Raw genomic sequence first — 16,019 nt, forward strand, 5'->3', positions numbered from 1 at the left:
CCTAAGCAATTTATTCCAGTGCTTAACCACTCTGACAGTTAGGAAGCTTTTCCTAACGTCTAGCCTAAACCTCTCTTGCGGTAATTTAAGCCCATTGCTTCTTGTCCTATCATCAGAGGTTAAGAAAAACAATTTTTCTCCCTCCTCCTTGTAACCACCTTTTACGTACTTGAAAACGGTTATGTCCCCCTTCAGACTTCTTTTTTCCAGGCTAAAGAAACCTATTTTTTTCAAATCTTCCCTCATAGGTCATGCTTTATAGACCTTTAATAATTTTTGTTGCTCTTCTCTGTACTCTCTCCAATTTGTCCACATACTTCCTGAAATGTGACGCCGAGAACGGGACACAATACTCCAGTTGAGACCTAATCAGCGCAGAGCAGAGCGGAAGAATTACTTCTCGTGTCTTGCTTACAACACTCCTGCTAATACATCCCAGAATGTTCGCCTTTTTTGCGATAGAATAAGCAGAAGAAAATCTGTTGCCAACATTCAATGGTCTATCCCTCAACTGTACTCTTCTGTTAGCATTTATTATTGAACTGCTTTCTTTCTACAATTAGATTTCTGTAGTGATAAGCTATCCAAGTCTGCAGAAGTAATCCGGAGAAGGCATCTGTGGGACTGACCAGCAAGACCAGCACAAGAATGGTCCCCAAGGAAGAGAGTGGTAACTTCCAAGGAGAGAGTGAAAAATGCAGGGGAGTCTCTTAGTGAACACTGGAAATTTGAGAGTTACACCCTGTACAGAAATTCAGGGGCCTGAAAGAACTCACATTCTCACTTTGTTCATATCAAACCACTCTTCTGCTTGCAACACGGTGGCTCAAGCACAGAAAGAACTAAAAACACTGCCGGAAACAGGGAAGGAGGTGGACACAGGCATATGTGAACTAAAGCAAGGAGCAAAAGTTACCAAGAGAAACCAGTATTTTTTGTACACAGATTCCCATCAGAGAGTTATGTAAGCTGTGCAGTGTATTTCCCTAAGGCAACAAGAGAAAAGAGGCCCAGTTTTCATTTATGTGCCTGAACCTCTCGCAGAACCTGAAGAGTGACTTACCTTAGTGATGGATGTAAACACTTTCTCTAGAATTGCATTGGGCTGAGCTCTATGAGGTCCACGGTCTTGAACGCCAAGCTTTATGGCACATGGTTTGGCAATAAACCTGAAAATCCCAAAGGAAGAGTCCAATTAAAATAAGAAATTAATTCCCCTTCTCTGAGACTAAATTATCTTGGCTCTAGTGGTCACAAATAGTCCATACTACCCAAAACACGCTTTTCAAGAAAAGCGCCCTTTTTGCCCAATGCAACCTTTTTCAAGCTGGTACTGTATAATTGCTGGCCCCAGGATTTTCTTTTGCCAATGCCAAGGAACAGAGTAATGCAGTGAGAACAGATGGGGTAGAGGGTTACGGGATAGTCTCTTTGGTGAGTTTGTATTATAGCATTTCTGTCCTCAGCAGCAGAGGGTTTTAGTGCTAGATGGATGTACATTCACAGCACTAGTGCAGCTGCAGCAGGACAAGCTTCCTCACTAATGTTTCTTACCTGCGATCTGGAAGAACCACCTCTAGAAATGGAGAGAGCCAACACCTTATTGGAACCAGAGTTTGAAATGCTTCTGAATGGATACATAATTGTAACATATGGGACAAGTGTTGGAGAATTTGAATGTACTCCTTAAGGAAGAAGAGGGTAAAGATGTCCTTATGGGTAAGGCATAGGATTGGGAATTGGAAAACCTTTGGAAAGGTTTCTATTCCCAGCTCTGCCAAACTGCCTCATTTTCCCAGCTCTACCTGCCATAGATGTTGTGAGGCTTTAATTAAAGTTTGTAAAGAGCTTGGAGTCCACTGAATAAAGGTATACATCACCAACATTTTAAAACCAACACCCAATAATCCATAACTCTCTAAAATGGAAGCCACATAATCCTGGAGAATGATAGGAAGAAAGAAATGGAAGAAGTTGCTAGTAAAGCCTGGGGTAGAAGTACATAAAAGTACACAAAGTACACAAAAAGCCTGGGGTAGAAGTACATGAAGAGAGGGAGAAGCATGTAGTTAATCTTGAAAACTTGAGTAGGTCCCTAGCAACACTCAGCAATCTCTTTTCCGTTGCTGTGACACTCTGAAAAGTACCTTCTGGTCTGCAAGAGGAATGCAGACACGCTATTTTTTCAGATGGAGATGCTGCAACTGGTGCCCAAAGAAGCAAGGCATCCTTCAGAACTTCATTCTTGTAGAGTATTATTATTTAGATTCTGACCAAAACACGCATGCATGCATCAATATCGTGCCTGCCAGCACAGGCCTCCAAGTACTTTACAGACACTAGTGAATTTAACCTCACCCCCACCCTCCAACCTCCTAAGCAGGGGTGTTGTCCGGATTCAATAAACATCCACTTCAGTTCTGGTCTATTTAATACCACCCTCCCTCTAAGAACAGTTCAGAAGTGGTCTTGCTCCAGAGGGAAGAAGGATGACTGAGAAGAGTCTTAAACAATCCCATAAACAGGGAAGAGTACTGTATTAATTTCAGGTTGTTCCTGTCCAGTGTGGAAATTCCAATTTACCAAAATAATTTAGTTTTATTGATAGATAAGAGGTTTTATTTCTAACATATGACAACAGGTCCCCAAGTATAAACAGAAAACAGGATTTCGTCATTACTTAAATGGTAACTTCTAACAGGGTTAGAAGACCTGACAACAGTCTTCAAATATGTTAGGCTTTTATAAAAAGAACTAATCAATTGTTCTTCATGTCCACTGAAGGTAGGATGAGAAGTAATGGGCTTAACCGACAGAAAGGGAGATTTAGGTTAGATATCAGGAAAACCTTTCTAACTAACTATAAGGGTAGTTAAGCTCTGGAATAGGCTTCCAAGGAAAGTTGTGGAATCCCCATCATTGGGGGTTTTTAAGAGCATGTTAGACAAACACTTGTCAGGGATGGTTCTAGAGTTACTTGATCCTTCCTCAGAGCAAAGGGCTAGACTTGATAACTTCTTGAGGTCCCTTCCAGTTCTATTTTCTATGATCTTCCCCCCTCCTCTCCACACACTGCTCTAGAGAAAGTTAGTTTGAAAACACGAATTGAAACTCCACAGATAATCTGGAGAAGATTCTGAACTACCACAATTAGTGGAACAATAGCTTTCACAACAGGAAGAGGGGTTATTCATGACTCTCCCTTTCAGCTCAAGCACCAGGAAAAAGTAAACAGTCCCTGAGCCTCAGCTGCTTCCTGGCTGGAAGACTTATGTAGAATTGTCACTGAATTAAAGAACTCTACATATGGGAGCTAAAACGTTGCTCCCTCCCTACAGTCTAACAGTCTCTGCAGAGTCTAAGGAGAGATGACTATTAATAAACACTGCCCCGTTTTATAAATAAAGCCAAAAATGCAGTATTTCCTCTGGTCCAGAGATGACGAAGATGATTATTTTTTACACAGATCAACAGATAATAAAAATCCTAAGTAAAATCAGAAAGCAGTAAAAACACCAACATAAATATTCTAATTAACTGACAGGGGAAAATTCTTAAGTGATGTTGAAGCCATAGGGTACCTTTTCACTGCAGAGTCAACTCAAGTGTAGATAACTCAAGTGAGACCAGCCACACTGCTAAATAAAACACAAGTGGCACAATTACTGTGTTAGCAGATGACAAGCTGTGCTGACATAAGTTGTACTCTGTACCCCCTAATGGGACAGCCAACTCAAGTTAAAAGCATCACTATACTCTGGTTAAGGGTTTTTGTACGTTGATAAGATTCAAGCTGGGGGCAACACTAGTTATAACTAGAGTTAACATGACAGTGAAGACAAACCCTTGCATACACTACAATCCTCATCATTGTCAACACCAGCTGAGCTACTAAATAAAAACATTAGGCCTGGTCTATGCTTAGAAGTTAGGTCGACATAGCTATGATGCTCAGAGGTGTGGAAAATTCACCCCCTGAGCATCGAAGTCATGTCAACTTACCCCTGCTGCAGAATGTTTCTGTTGATCCTAGTTACCGGCATTCAGGGAGGTGGAGTTCGTGCAGCGCTGGAAAAACCCCTTCCATCATTGTGTGGAGAGTCTACACACTGTAGCACCCACAGACATTACTTTAGTCAGTGTATGTCACTCATAAAGGAGGGACTGAAAAACAAAAGCTCACATAGGTGTGAATGTCCAGTATCTATTAGTCTGTATCCGCAAAAAGAAAAGGAGGACTTGTGGCACCTTAGAGACTAACCAATTTATTTGAGCATGAGCTTTCGTGAGCTACAGCTCACTTCATCCGAAGCATACCGTGGTGAATGCCGAAGCCTTTGTAGTGCCATTACTTTTGAAAATACCTAGGCCTTGTCTACACTGGCAAGTTTCTGCACAGGAAAGCAGCTTTCTGCAGTGTAACTCCTGAGGTGTACACACTGCCAAGCCACTAAGTGTGCAGAAACTGCACAGTTGCAGCGCTGTAAAAAAAAAACACCGCAACAAGAGGTGTACAGCTTTCTGCGCCGGGGCTACAGCGCCGTGGTGACACTGAATCAATCAGAGAATATCAGGGTTGTATCACTGTAGACACCCTGGTCGATTGTAGCGCTGCGATTGGCCTCTGGGAGGTGTCCCACAATGCCTGTTCTTGCCTCTCTAGTCATCGGTTTGAGCTCTACTGCCCTGCCCTCAGGTGACCAACCATGAGCCCGACCCCTTAAATTCCTTGGGAATTTTGAAAGTCCTCTTCCTGTTTGCTCGGTGACGCGTGCAGTGGTCTCAGCGCATCTTTCCAGGTGACCATGCCTGCTCCACGCACCAGGTGATCCCCCACTTGGTATCGTCTGTAAACTTTATAAGTGTACTCTCTTATGCCATTATCTAAATCATTGATGAAGATATTGAACAGAACCGGACCCAGAACTGATCCCTGTGGGACCCCACTCTTTATACCCTTCCAGCATGACTGTGAACGACTGATGATTACTCTCTGGGAAAGATTTTCCAACCAGTTATGCACCCATCTTATAGTAGCTCCATCTAGGAGGTATTTCCCTAATTTGTTTATGAGAAGGTCATGCAAGACAGTATCAAAAGCCTTACTAATGTCAAGATATACCACATCTACCACTTCCCTACTATCCACAAGGCTTGTTACCCTGTCAAACAAAGCTAACAGGTTGGTTTGACACTATTTGTTCTTGACAAATCCATGCTGACTTATCACCTTATTACCTTCTAGGTGTTTGCAAATTGAATGCTTAATTATTTGCTCCATTATATTTCCGGGTACAGAAGTTAAGCTGACTGGTCTGTAATTCCCTGGGTTGTCCTTATTTCCCTTTTTATAGATGGGCACTATATTTGCCCTTTTCCAGTCTTGTGGAAGGTCTCCCATCTTCCATGACTTTTCAAAGATAACTGGTAATGATAATTGCTAATGGCTCAGATATCTCCTCAGTCAGCTCCTTGAGTATTCTAAGATGGAAAAAGACAAACAGCAGCAGTTGCATTAGGCAAATACATGCTATTCGTATTTGCCCAATTCAGAATGGCTCCAGCAGAGCAGTCATGATCTATATCAAATTCTTATGGAAAAACAATGTTTCTTGCTGGAACATATCAACCTTCTGATTGGATCACTCTCAACTGTCCTCTTCAGTGGGATGAAGAGATGTTAGACAAATAACGAGCTAGTTACAACTGTGGCTATATAGCATATATATGGAACCTTAAGATCTCAAGCGTTTTCTTTTCATTTTGTGGGATGTTACCTGCACATCTTTGATTAGAACTAAGACAAAGCTATGGTTAAAGATCTTGACTCCTCCTCAGTTTATTGTCTATGAACATATAGATTCGGTTAGTTTTTTTTTAAAAATTCAGAGTATTCCTTTTTAAAGGAGAAAATCGTAAGGTGGGTAGGTGGACTCAAATAAGTGAAGACAAATATTGGTTTCAATCTTACATGGGTCTCAAATATTTTCACCACTGTCGTTATCTTGGAATTATTTTAAAACTCAAGATCTGATGCATTTGAGGGGGCGGGGGAATCAAACCATTAAATTACTAACTACTTCCTCACAGAAAGATGCAAAGATAAGGGATAAAAATTTCTTGGGACAAAGTTTTGAGGGTGATATCTTTAGGCTGACAGCCATGTTATTCTTTTGTTACCAAAACTTCATACCAGGATATTCCTGGATAGCTGAATTCTTTGAAAACAAAGGTAATTTTTTTTCAAATGGCCTAGGGAAAAAACAGCTGATTTTAAAAACATCAAAAGGTAAGATGACTATTTAGAAGTAATAAAAGGTTGCCCCAGGCTATGAATGTAACAGACCTTGGCTTGTTCAGACAAGCACACAGAAAGCCTACAGAGCAGCTATAAAGGAATGCTGGGTGCATAACAAAACACACAGGGATAAGAAGCAACACAAGCAAATGGGGCACAGACAGCAGTAGAGGCAGGCTGTGTCTAAGGCTTTGTCTACACTGGAACTTTGTCGGCAAAACTTTTGTTGTTCAGGGTGTTAAACTCTCCCCCCCCCGAACAACAAAAGTTTTACCGACGAAAAGCACCTGTGTGAACAGCGCTTTGTTGGCAGCAGCGCTCTCCTGTCGACAAAGCTGCTGCCACTCGTGGGGGGGGGGGGGGGGGATGGAAGATGGATGCTTTTTGTCCGCAGGAGAGCTTTCTCCTCAGCAGCTACGTTGTGCGCTTTTAGCAGCATGGCTGTGGTTGCACAGCCGTGTCGCTAAAAGCGAGGGAGTGTAGGCAAAGCCTCAGAAGCAGGTGAGAAACTTAGCGACAGCTGTAAAAAGAACAGGAGGACTTGTGGCACCTTAGAGACTAACCAATTTGAGCATGAGCTTTCGTGAGCTACAGCTCACTTCATCGGATGACAGCTGTGGAATTCATCACCACTTTTAAGAGAGTGCATTTTGGCTCTGTCTATACTATATCTTTAACAACTCTGCTAGCAACAGTGTTTTCAACCAGAACTGCGACCGACAACCATCTTCCAACATGGCTGTTGCTAGCAATTTCCTGTCCAGGGTGGGCATATTTGATGCATAACCATAATTAAAAGTAAAATAAATATTATCTGCAGGCTGTTATATTTTTCTTGCCCTATGGCTCCAGGTATGGTCTCTGTTTTGCCAGTTGGATAGGTTTCTCTTAACCCTGAGAAAACCAGTCTTGCTGCTGGGTAGAAGTTGTCAAGATAAAGAGAACATCCTCGTATGTTCCCACTTAAGGGGATTTTGTGGGAGCAAGCTCAAAAATCTTGATGTCACTTTAGAATATTCCCTGGGCACCAAGAGTGGATTTTCAGATGCACAATTTGCACAACCTTAGCACTATATTCCATTACAACCTTGTAACAGCAGCATGTAGCTTCAAGACTGGATTACTGCAACTCTCAGCAAGGAACCTCCATCACTTACAGCTTGCTCTAAAGGTAGCAACATGTCTGCTCATTAGTTTAAGCAACACTGGGCTTGAATTCTTTACAATGGGTGCCTATAAAGGTGGAGAGAATTATTGTAATTTGACACTTATTTTATTTTTATTTCATTTTTACACTCCTAAACTTTATAGGCCTCAGATACATTAAAGACTTTCTCCTGGAATCTTGACCCAGGGAGTGCTCAAATAATGTCCAAGATTTAAGAGAGACTAGTGATTTTGTGCACGCATCTTGAGACACCTTTAAGGCAGCTGATTATTAGAGGGGAGGAGCGCAGCACTTTCTGAAATTCTTTTAAGGCACCTCAAGTTGGACACCCAAAATCACTAGTCACTCTTGAAAGGCCTGCTTTTCACTTTTCTCGCCATTGCATCTCAAGTTGGCAAGCAAATGCACCTTTGCTGTGGATGAGGGACTCTCCTTCCCACTCCACCCCCTCTGAGACCTGTCCCAGTCCAACTTTCCACACTTAAATACCTCAAGATGATGCTCTACTACAAACATTGATTTTTAGTTTAACTATTGCTTGTCCCATATTTGTTATTTTTCCCTCACCTTCTACAGGTCCAGTCAACGGATTTTTTTGTTTGAGTTTTAACGGAGGTGTTTCTCTGTGTGTGCTAATTGTGTTGCTAATTCTGCTGCACAGCTGTCCAGTGTTAAGTGGAGGAAAACTTAAGTAAAATCATCATCATGTGGACTGGGTGAAAGATCAAGACTAAATGTTATAGAAATGCCCCTGGTCCTTCTGCCCACCATTCCTAAAGAACTCCTGTCTGCTGACAACCCACAGAACATTCCCTGAGCTGAAGTGGTTTTTTACCCACGAAAGCTTATGCTCAAATAAATGTTAGTCTTTAAGGTGCCACCGAACTCCCTGTTGTTTTTGTGGATACAGACTAACACGGCTACCCCCGATACTTCCCTGAGCTGAATTACTTATCACTCATTTGAGCAAGATTGCTTTGAAGGCTGAACACAAAAGCAATAAATCTAAGGGCTTGGCTACACTTGCGAATTACAGCGCAATAAAGGAACCCCAGGCACCCTAGCTCACTACCCAGCCACACTGGAAGGCACGTAGAGCGCTCTGTCTCCACGGCTACAGCGCTGCTGGTACTCCACCTCGGTGAGTGGAATAAAGTTTGCTGCGCCACTGCTGGAACGCCACGGTGCCAGCGTGGACGCCCTGGTCCGTTATTGCGCTGTGATTGGCCTCCAGAAGTATCCCACAATGCCTGTTCTAGCCACTCTGGTCATCACTTTGAACTCTACTGCCCAGCCCTCAGGTGACCAACTGTCAGACCCGCCCTTTAAATTCTCTGGGAATTTTGAAAAATCCCTTCCTGTTTGCTCAGCCAGGCGTGGAGTGCTCTCAGCGAATCTTTCCAGGTGACCATGCCTCAGCGCGCGCCAGGCGAGCCCCAGTATGGAGCAATGGTGAGGTACTAGACCTCATCAGTGTTTGCGGGGAGGAAGCTGTCCAGTCCCAGCTGCGCTCCAGCCGTAGGAATTACGATGCCTTCGGGCAGATATCAAGGGACATGATGGAAAGGGGCCATGACTGGGACGCACTGCAGTGCCAGGTTAAGGCGAAGGAGCTGTGGAATGCCTACCACAAAGCTCACAAGGCAAACCGCCGCTCCGGTGCTGCCCCCGCGACTTGCCATTTTTACAAAGAGCTGGATGCGATACTTGGGGCCGACCCCACCTCCATGCCGAGTACCACCATGGACACCTCAGAGGCCAGTGCAACAAGGCAGGAGGAGGAGCAACAAAGCGGGAGTGAGGGTGCTCCGGCACAGGAAGACACCCCGGCATCCCAAGAGGCATGCAGCCAGGAGCTGTTCTCAAGCCAGGAGGAAGGTAGCCAGTTGCGGCGGCCAGTGCTTGGGGAAGGACAAACACCAGAGGAGGTTCCCGGTAAGCAGCTTTTATTTTGGGAAGGAAGTTATTCAGTGCGGGCTCTTGGGGCGAGGAGGGTTAGGGCTGCATGCATGTATAGATGCGGAATAGGGCGTTGATGTGCTCTCTCACATCGCAGTAATCGGCCTCAGTGATCTCTTCAAAAGTCTCAGCCAGAAACTGGGCAATGCGCTTGCGCAGGTTTTTCAGGAGAGCCACTGTTGTCCTCGTCCCGGTAAGGCTAACTTGTCCGTGCCACTGTGCCGTGAGGGGTGGGGGGGACCATTGCTGCACACAGGCAAGCTGCATATGGGCCAGGGCGGAAGCCGCATTATAGGGAAGCAAGGGAGGGTCTTCTACTGGTCACCCTCAGCAGCGAGATATTTTCCAGGACGAACTCCTGTGGAAAATGTGGGGACAGTGTTCAGTATAGGGGCCCCCTGCCACTGTTGGCTCTCCCCAAGACACAGAAACCCAGAGGACGGTACAGCTGTGAAACAATCAGTCACGCTTGACCCTGTGCTTACTCACCATTTTGGGGCTCTGGTGGGTTATGTGCCCTTGCTTTGGGACAGGCAAATTATGCTATTGTGTATACTGTGCTTGCCCTTGAGTACGGGGGAAATCATTGCTCTGTCTGGTGTGAACAATGCTGCCTCTGTTAAGTGTTGCATTTTGCCTTTACAGATGCAACCTTGAGATCTCAGCCATCCATGTCATCCACGGCCGAGGGGCTGCAAAGAATCAGGAAGAGGCCACGTAGAAACAAAGAGGACATGCTGCATGAAGTAATGTAGCATTCAACTAATGGAAATAAAAAAAGCACAGGAGTGGCGGGAGAGTGAAAGGAGGGTCCGCCAGCAGAATGCGGATCGCTGGCACCAAAGCACAGAGCAGCTGATAAGCAACATGGAGCACCAAGCGGACTCGATCCAGGCGCTCGTAGCCATGCAGGCGGAGCACTACCACGCCCACCCCACCCTGCAGCCCTTGTCCCAAAACTCTTTCCCAGGTGCCCCCATGTCACCTCCAAACCACTTTGCCCAACATCCAGGTTCTTACCGCCACCCGCTGCCTCCAACACCTGTAGCTTCACCACCCAGCCCTGAACACTACGACCCTGACCCACCGCGCTCAGCCCCCATCACCGTGCAGTGTAGCCATCCTGAAGTGCAGCACACATTGCACAGCACTCCAGACAGGACATATGCAAATCTGTAATTGCACCGTTCCCCATCCCACCCCCTTGCCCTTTGTGTTTCCCAAGCAGATGTGTTGTGTTTCTTTACAATAAATTGATTTTTTGGCTTTGAAAACATTCTTTATTATTGCATAACGTAAAAGAAAAACCTTAGCCGAGGAAAGCAACAGGCATTGCAAGTCAGTGTATCATACGTAGCAAACACAGATTCCTAACGCACTTCACTCCCGTGAGATTACTGTTGGCTTTCAGCCTCAAATTGCTCCCTCAAGGCATCCCTAATCCTTGCAGCCCCACGCTGGGCCCCTCTAATAGCCCTGCTCTCTGGCTGTTCAAATTCAGCTTCCAGGTGTTGAGCCTCCGAGTTCCATGCCTGAGTGAATCTTTTACCCTTCCCTTCACAAATGTTATGGAGGGTACAGCACGCGGATATAACCATGGGGATGCTGTTATCGGCCTGGTCCAGCTTCCCATACAGAGAACGTCAGCGACCCTTTAAACGGCCAAAAGCACACTCCACAGTCATTCTGCACCAGCTCAGCCTGTTGTTGAACCACTCCTTGCTGCTGTCAAGGCTCCCTGTGTAGGATTTCATGAGCCACAGCATCAAAGGGTAAGCGGGGTCTCCAAGGATCACAATGGGCATTTCGACTTCCCCTATGGTGATCTTCTGGTCTGGGAAAAAAGTCCTGGTTTGCAACTTCCTGAACAGGCCAGTGTTCCAAAAGATGCGTGCATCATGCACTTTTCCAGGCCAGCCTGTATTAACGTCAATGAAATGCCCACAGTGATCCACAAGCACCTGGAGAACCATAGAGAAATAGCCCTTCCGATTAACGTACTCAGTGGCTAGGTGGGCTGGTGCCAGAATTGGAATATGCGTCCCATCTATCGCCCCTCCGCAGTTAGGGAAACCCATTTGTGCAAAGCCAGCCATAATCATGCACGTTATCCCAAGTCATGGTTCTTCTGAGCAGGATGCGATTAATGGTCCTGCAAACGTGCATCAACACGATTCCAACGGTTGACTTCCCCACTCCAAACTGGTTAGCGACCGATCGGTAGCTGTCTGGAGTTGCCAGCTTCCAGGTTGTCATAGCCACCCACTTCTCCACCGTCAGTGCAGCTCTCAATCTCGTGTCCTTGCACCGCAGGGTGGGGGCGAGTTCCTCACACAGTCTCATGAAAGTGGCTTTTCTCATCCGAAAGTTCTGCAGCCACTGCGCGTCATCCGAGACTTGCATGACGATGTGATCCCACCACTCAGTGCTTGTTTCCCGAGCCCAAAAGCGGCGTTCTATGGTGGTGAGCATGTCTGTGAATGCCGCAAGCAAACTTGTGTCGTTTGTGTTACTCGAGTCGATATCGTCGTCTGAGTCCTCACTGTCACTTTGGATCTTAAGGAATAACTCGACTGCCAAACGTGACGCACTGACGAGACTTGTCAGCATATTCCTCAGCAGTTCGGGCTCCATTCCCGCAGACCGAAAGGGAAGACAGAGCACACAGTACAAAAAACATTGAAAGATGGCTCCAAATGTGGATGGAAGCAAAGGGAATGCTGGGATGCGAACTGATACATCATGGGGCGTTGGGACAGGACCCAGAATGCCCCACACTTCCCGCCCCCTTCCCACAAGCCCCAGCGCCAGAATGGGAAGAGTCGCTCTGTGGGATAGCTGCCCACAATGCACCACTCCCAACGCCGCTGCAAGTGCCGTAGATGTGGCCACGCCAGTGCGCTTGCAGCTGTCAGTGTGGACAGACTGCAGCGCTTTCCCTACTGCGCTGTACAAAGGCAGGTTTAACTCACAGTGCTCTACATCTGCAAGTGTAGCCATGCCCTAATACGCAAACAACTCTCACTACGGAGAGAGCAATGCAACTTAGATTTTAGGTCAGATATCAGGAGTCTCTATTTGTAAATTGGGTTGTACAATGCATTTATTGTTGACAAATGCTAGCAAACTGTACATTACAAGATCCATACTACAACCTGCAATAAACTCAATCTACAGCTAGAGATGGCATCAACAGGTCACTGCAGAGCACAAGTGTATAAAGTGAGGAGTGCAGTGATCTTCATACTTTGAACTTGAACAGCACTTTTCATTAGAGGATTTCAAAGTACATTACAAAGCATACTAAGTATCATTAACCCCATTTTAGAGACCGGGAAACTTAGATGTTAGTAAATTGCCCAAAACTGGGATAGAAAAGCATTCCAGGGGCCTGAAGTTTCAGCATGCGGAAAAGAATCTGAACAACTATTCTGTGTCTCTCTCTAAGAGCATGTCTACACTGCAGTGTAAGCCCAGGATTTGAACTCAGGCTCAAGCCTAACCTCTCCTTCCATTTACACACAAATCATGCTAATCCAGATCCCAGGACTCCACAGGAGTGGAAGGTCTGAGCCTGAGTCAAGCTGATGTCCAGGGTTCAAACCCTGTTGCTTTGCAGTGTAGATGCAGCCCCATTAGATTCGTGCTCTGGGAGTCCACTAAAAGTATTCCCCAATCCCACAGGCTGGCTATTTTCATCTGCTGGACAGTCAAGTTTTCCCTTTAACAAAAGGCTAGAGTGACCACATATTGGGAGGGCACTAGGAAGTCTAGGATATGGGTGGTTGGACCCCAGGAGGATACGTTGGACACTCAGTTTGGGACCCAGAGTTCAACAACTCCTAACCTGGGTTACAAATGAGCGTAGACACTCAAGCCCAACGCTAACAAACCCAGGGTCTGCTAACTCAAGTTCTACTAACCCTGAGCTTACGCTGCAGTGTAGACATACCCTAACACTACAGGAGACATATCACGAGGTGAATGCAGACTAGGTCAGGTCAGTCAGCAACAACTCAGGTGCTATGGATTCCAGAACTGGGAGAGATGTGGGTATCAGTATGGCCCTTTAAAGTCAATGGCAATTCAAAATATCTCAAGGAGCTGTCCTACCAACTCTGCAATCTGCCACGGTAGCAGTCTCAGAATTAACAAGGCACTGTGATTCATCCCACTGGAGATATATTTTGTTCACTCAATTCTCACCCAAATGCCCAGTCTAACTTTCTGCTCTCCCAAAAATATCAAGACAACCACCTTCCCTGTCTGCCTGATGGACAACCAAGGCAGAAATGGGGACAAAACAGAGGTTGGGGATTCTGAATGGTCTGCATTGTCTTTTCTTCCTCCTGAAGAGCACAAATATCTTCTCTGAAGAGCTCTCCTTCCCAAATGCAACCTCCAACAGGGCAACATTCTATTTTGCCTGCTGAGTCCCCACCCCAGCTTGAAAGAAAAGACATACACACAAAAAACTTTCCCTAGATAATAAAATTTATGACCAATGCACCTTTCAGCAGCTGGGATCCAATTACCAAATTGCATTCTCAAGATCAGAGGCTGAGCCTCTGTGCAGCCTCTCTCCTTCATAATCTCACTTTATTAGATATGTAAATGATTTACAAGACACTAATTTTCAACTCTGCCTTATGGGAAGCAAAAATCCAGGGAGATTTCTTAGCCAGACAGGAATACACTGCTTGCTGGGGACACCTCCCTGTTTACAGTCAACTTAAAGATTCACAGATCTCTTTGTAAACTGCTCTCTGCATCAAGATGATATTTAGTTAGAAGAGAAACTTGTGTGTTGCTGTAACAAACCATTCAAGGAAGAAAACCCACACTTCCTCATAATGCTGAAGAAAGAATGGGGGAATGAGAGGAGGAAGGAGAAAGCCACAGAAAGCAAAAGAACTGCAAATACAGTTCAATCTCTGAGTCATCAGTGTTACTGCCAATTATGTGTCAAGGAAGCCATTTGATTTAATAATTCCCAAGGCCTGGAAGGTAGTATGTGCACAATGGGATTTTATTAGATAAATGTGAACATTTATGACATGTTCAAAGTGGTGAGGTGGGAGGAGGAATAGAAGGGAAGGGTTGATAAATGCAAAGTAATGTACACTGGAAAACATAGTCCCAGCTTTTCTCATGATGGGGGTCTGAATTGGCTGTGAGCTCAAGAAAAAGTTCTTGGAGTCATTGTGGATATTCTCTGAAAACATCAGCTTAATTTGCAGCAGTAGTCAAAAAACAATGTTAGGAACCATTAGAAAAGGGATATATAAGACAGTAAATATTATAATGCCATTACATAAAGCCACAGTATGCCCATACCTTGAATACTGACTACAGTTCTGATCACCCCCATCTCAAAAAAAGATACATTAGAATTGGAAAAATACAGAAAAGGGCAACAAAAAAGTTATTGGGAGTATGGAACAACTTCCACATGAGGAGAGATTAAAGATTGGAACTGTTCATCTAAAAGGAAAGGAGTACTTGTCGCACCCTACTACTAAGGGGGGGATATAATAGAGGTCTATAAGATCATGAATGGTGTGAAGAAAGTGAATAAGGCAGTGTCCTTTACCCCTTCACAACACAAGGACCTGGAGACACCCACTTAAATGAATAGGCAGCAAGTTTAGAAAAACAAGCCAGGTATCAGCATGACCCATCTCTCTGACGATATGCTTTTGCAAAATACAAACTAAACCTGACCTATAGTGGGATAGAGGTATGAAAACATTCATTAAAGGTATAGAAAAGCTCTCAGATGTAGATGAACCACAAAGCCAGGAAACATAACCCAGAAGTTATGGTGATGACGAAGTGTTAACATGGAAGCTCCTGTACTAGATCAAGTGTGGTACTGTCTCTGCCAGCAGCTAATACCTGATGCTTCAAAGGAAAATTATAATATTCTGCACTTCTACCCAAAACAAATATCCCTGGGCCAGTTATTCAGTGCTGTACATGGGAAGAGGAGGAGGGATTCCATCCTGACCCCTGCAACATCCCTGTAACACAGAACATTACATCACACAATTTCCTGTCATTGTTTGCTACCGAGTGTGGACCCTTGGCCAGGACCAGCCCTGGCACTCTAAGATGGGAACTGTGCCCCCAGGTGCTTTGCATTGGATGGCATGATGCTTCAGAAGACGAGCCTCAGAAGGCAGAGCAAAGGAATTCTGGGATGCTTGTCCCCCCAACCCCCGTTTTTGTTTTTTTTTTGAGGGCAGGATGGAGGGAGGAAGGAGGGAGAGACAGAAGGGCAGACAGTTGCTTTTTCTGTTAGTGTTTTGTTCTATTTTCTTCTTTCCTCTGCCTTTTCTTCTATATTTTTCCTTTTTCTGCTTCTCTCCTTCACCCACCCCCCTTCTTTCATGTCCTAGATCACTTATGCTGGCTCAAAACCCATAGCACTTTACATATAAAGTTTGCAAAAGGAAACTGACTCGTTCCCTAGTGAGTTTCCTTCTACAGCCCTTTTCATAAATAAAAGGTTTTGCCTTGTTGCACAGAGAAATTATCTGGTTAGTTCCCCTGTGTTGTCTCCCTGTGTAAAAGCCCTTTGGGAAACAATGC

General features: G+C 45.0%; 1 protein-coding gene across 3 annotated transcripts in view; it reads right to left on the minus strand.

Annotated features, from left to right (window-relative positions):
- The window catches only part of CERS5 (ceramide synthase 5), a 43,251-nt gene that overhangs the window by 23,393 nt on the left and 3,839 nt on the right, over positions 1-16,019 (minus strand). For all 3 annotated transcript variants that reach the window (XR_007354087.2, XM_048832298.2, XM_048832297.2), the window contains exon 2: positions 1,064-1,169. Coding sequence is in view for 2 of the 3 variants with exons in the window: in XM_048832298.2 (XP_048688255.2) it covers positions 1,064-1,169 (106 nt within the window). In the remaining variant the exon portion in view is untranslated. The remainder of the gene's footprint in view (positions 1-1,063; positions 1,170-16,019) is intronic.

This window comes from Caretta caretta, chromosome 20 (assembly GCF_965140235.1).
Source record: "Caretta caretta isolate rCarCar2 chromosome 20, rCarCar1.hap1, whole genome shotgun sequence".
Classification (NCBI taxonomy): domain Eukaryota; kingdom Metazoa; phylum Chordata; order Testudines; family Cheloniidae; genus Caretta; species Caretta caretta.